General features: G+C 33.3%; 1 protein-coding gene across 1 annotated transcript; it reads right to left on the reverse strand.

Annotated features, from left to right (window-relative positions):
• Positions 1 to 1,702: 1,702 nt before the first annotated feature.
• LOC129000594 (palmitoyl-protein thioesterase 1-like) lies at positions 1,703 to 2,605 on the reverse strand. The gene has a single exon (XM_054427555.1). The coding sequence runs from the start codon at positions 2,603 to 2,605 to the stop codon at positions 1,703 to 1,705; it is 903 nt and encodes a 300-aa protein (XP_054283530.1).
• Positions 2,606 to 3,162: the final 557 nt, after the last annotated feature.

Genomic DNA, 3,162 nt, shown 5'->3' on the forward strand with positions numbered 1-3,162 from the left:
GCACTGAGCAGCAGTCAAAAAAATACTATGTAACTTTCTCATATAGTTACAAAATGCTCAAACTCGCATTGTGACATTAATTTATGAATCGGCTTATATTTATCCAACAGTTATGTCAACAGTTTTCAGAAGAAGTTCAGTGTGCTCTTATCGTGTCTAATAACATCCAAACATAAAAACCTTGTCTAAAATGGTACCTATCTTGACACATTATTTGCAGTGGCCTATATTACGGACCGTGGCCCACTGGGTTGGTAACATCATTGAAAGTAACACGATATTTTGGCTGGAAGAGTATATACTATTTAAGCAGCTACTGTCATGACAGAAAGGTCATATTTCTTTTAAACTAGATCACATTATCCTTTATAAGTTGATTAACAATGCCTGTAAACGTCAATATTTACGTAACAGCCAATTAACAGTATGGCTTTCTCTTTTGAAATGCCATATTGCTATTTGATTTGCATTATTTGTTGCCAATGAAGCCACACGACCATATAAACAAGGAGGCCCCCAACCGTTTATGTCGACGGGTTTCACCTAGTAATAAATAAAACGCCTCAGTTTTGCTAAAATAAAAATATTAAGTTTTCAAGGGGCCGGGAGGGATCCAATTTAATGCTTTGCAGAGAAAATAATTGTTTAATTATAATATTTATTGCTGTATAAAGTAAATATTAGTATTGAAATATATTTTTATCAGAGCAAATCTAATAGAAGCAACATCGTAAAAGTGTTTCCTAATAAGACCGTTTGCCATCTCAACAGATCTTAAACGTGCATCATATTCAACTTAATTTTAATCATAACTTTTTCATAATATTTATATAATATTTTTCAGTTTTCATTTTGGGGTTTGGTACTGTTGAGAGATTGATTAAAATTCCTAAAGCGATTTAATATAACTGTATAAAACCATCGAGCATCTGATTGCTAAACTATTCACATTTCAAGCTACTTGTGAAATAAATCTTTTAAAGAAAATACCATCTAAATGCATTTAGATATGAAATCAAATATCAGTAAAAATCGGCCTCTATAGATGGTTACTTGTTTACCTTCAATAAGTTACAGGTGTCATTAAACATTACAGATTTTTTAATTTGATTCAAGCATATTTTATATTAACAAATTGACAATAACTTTTGAGAATGATAAACTAAAGTAAAGAAAATTGCCCTGTATAAAGGTGTTAGCTGGATTATACACTTTTGTTATTTCTCTTATAAGGCACAACTAATCGTACAACACAAAGAAATATATTTAAAAAAGAATAATGAATTAGTTTGTTGGGGAAGCTTTTGAAAAGGAAAAAAATTACAATGGATGACTCCAAATGCTCTGAGTTTGATCCGAGATAAATCTGAATATTGTAATTCGTTCACTTTATCTGCTCTGTTCAGTTAACTTTTGAAAAAAATTCTGAGTGTTTTTTGTACATTATGTATTAATAAAATAAATAAATGAACTGAATTGAATTGATTGATTGAGTTTATACAAATAGGACCCAACTCAAAGTAGTTATAATAATTTGAATAAGGCACGGTACTTACAGGTTAACGTGTTTAAATGATTAATCGGGTTATTCCATATAAAGCCTTTATTATGAAACGACAAACACATAACTTTCCAAATATGCATTCACTTAAAAAAAGCACATTATAATATGTTCATATACTTGCTTGTCAGTGATAGCATTTCAACTGTGGGGGTTCTCCTCCCCTTCTTTCTTCCAGTATGTCGGAGCCAACCATTTTTTCACTACTTTTTGTTTAAACCACCTAGTCGTAAACTCAAGATGCCTACCAGCTTTTGCAAGTAAGTGAAGTCTTCCTTTTTCATCCAACTCTTTCAACCCTATCCAGTCCTCTTTGTAAAGTTGCGATTCTGTCATTTGTGTTATGTCCTCATCTTGCCCATTAGTGTAAAATCCAAACCAAGAAGAGTCTAGTGGAACCACTTTTTCATCACGTGTAAACTTGACAAGCACCAAGTTTTTAAGCCGCAGTAGATGCGTCTTGTACTCCTCCTTCTTTTTCTTTTTCTCATTGTTAATGTCTGCGATAAACGTGTTCTTCTTGGCGTAAGTCTTGTAGTCAATCGGGTCGTGCCAGTTTTGCGCAACTACAATGTTGCTCCGAATGATAACCCAGTATGAGATGTGTTTTGCAAGGTATAACGCCTTATCATGATACTTGATTTGCCCTACATCATAGTATCCTTGGTGTTGTGATCCTAAGGTTATTAGGTTAAACATAGGAGGGTGAGGACATCTTTGTGCTACTGCTCTCAAAAACTGCCCTCCTTGCGAGATCCCCAAGCCGTGGTAGCCATTTTCTAATTTCTTGTCATCGAGGATCATCTTGCAAGCTAGCTTTACTTGTTTGTTCACATCCATAAACAGCGAATTAAATTTGTCCCCAAAAGCAGTCACACCGATCATCAAAGAATGGATGTGGGCCTTTGGTATTACAGCTCTTATATCTCCAATAATTCCTTCCATGTTTTCTTTTGATCGAGCGGTATCCATAATACCATGCCACAAAACAATAGGTGTAGGATTGGTGTAAGTCTCGTATTCTTCTTTGTCAGACTTAACCATAACAACACACGTTAACATCACACACAAAACAACACGAAACATCGCGAGATGCTTGGTGAAACGTTCCACTGTTAAAGTGAGCCAGCAACACTTTTGCGCAAGTGTTTTTTAATTCGTGTAATTATGCTCCGTTGATATTTAATCAGCATGTCGGTAATAAGTGGATGTTTACATGTTGGCTTCACAACAGCATTTTTATTAAATTATTAAATATTGCATATTTAAGCGAAGTAGTTACATTCGATATGTGTTTTCATAGTTTTAGATAGTAGTTCTGGAATGATTGGAAAAACCTAAATTAGTCCTGCATATACAACTCAACAATAACAACAAAGACTTTATATTTTCATTAAAATTATCATTGCTGATCACAAATGCTTGTTGTTGTTGTTGCAAATGTTGTTGCTGATGTAACAAATGTAGTGGCTTTGTTTTTGTAACTCCATTTTACTTTTAAAAAAAGGTTAATTTATGATATATTATAAAAAGTCGTCCTATAGTTTCTTTGATTTTTATCCTACACTTTAATATAAATATCAGACGGACTAGTGAATAAG

The sequence above is a fragment of the Macrosteles quadrilineatus genome, unplaced genomic scaffold (assembly GCF_028750875.1).
Source record: "Macrosteles quadrilineatus isolate MER2022 unplaced genomic scaffold, UCM_ALF_1.0 Scaffold_8__2_contigs__length_117827958, whole genome shotgun sequence".
NCBI lineage: Eukaryota > Metazoa > Arthropoda > Insecta > Hemiptera > Cicadellidae > Macrosteles > Macrosteles quadrilineatus.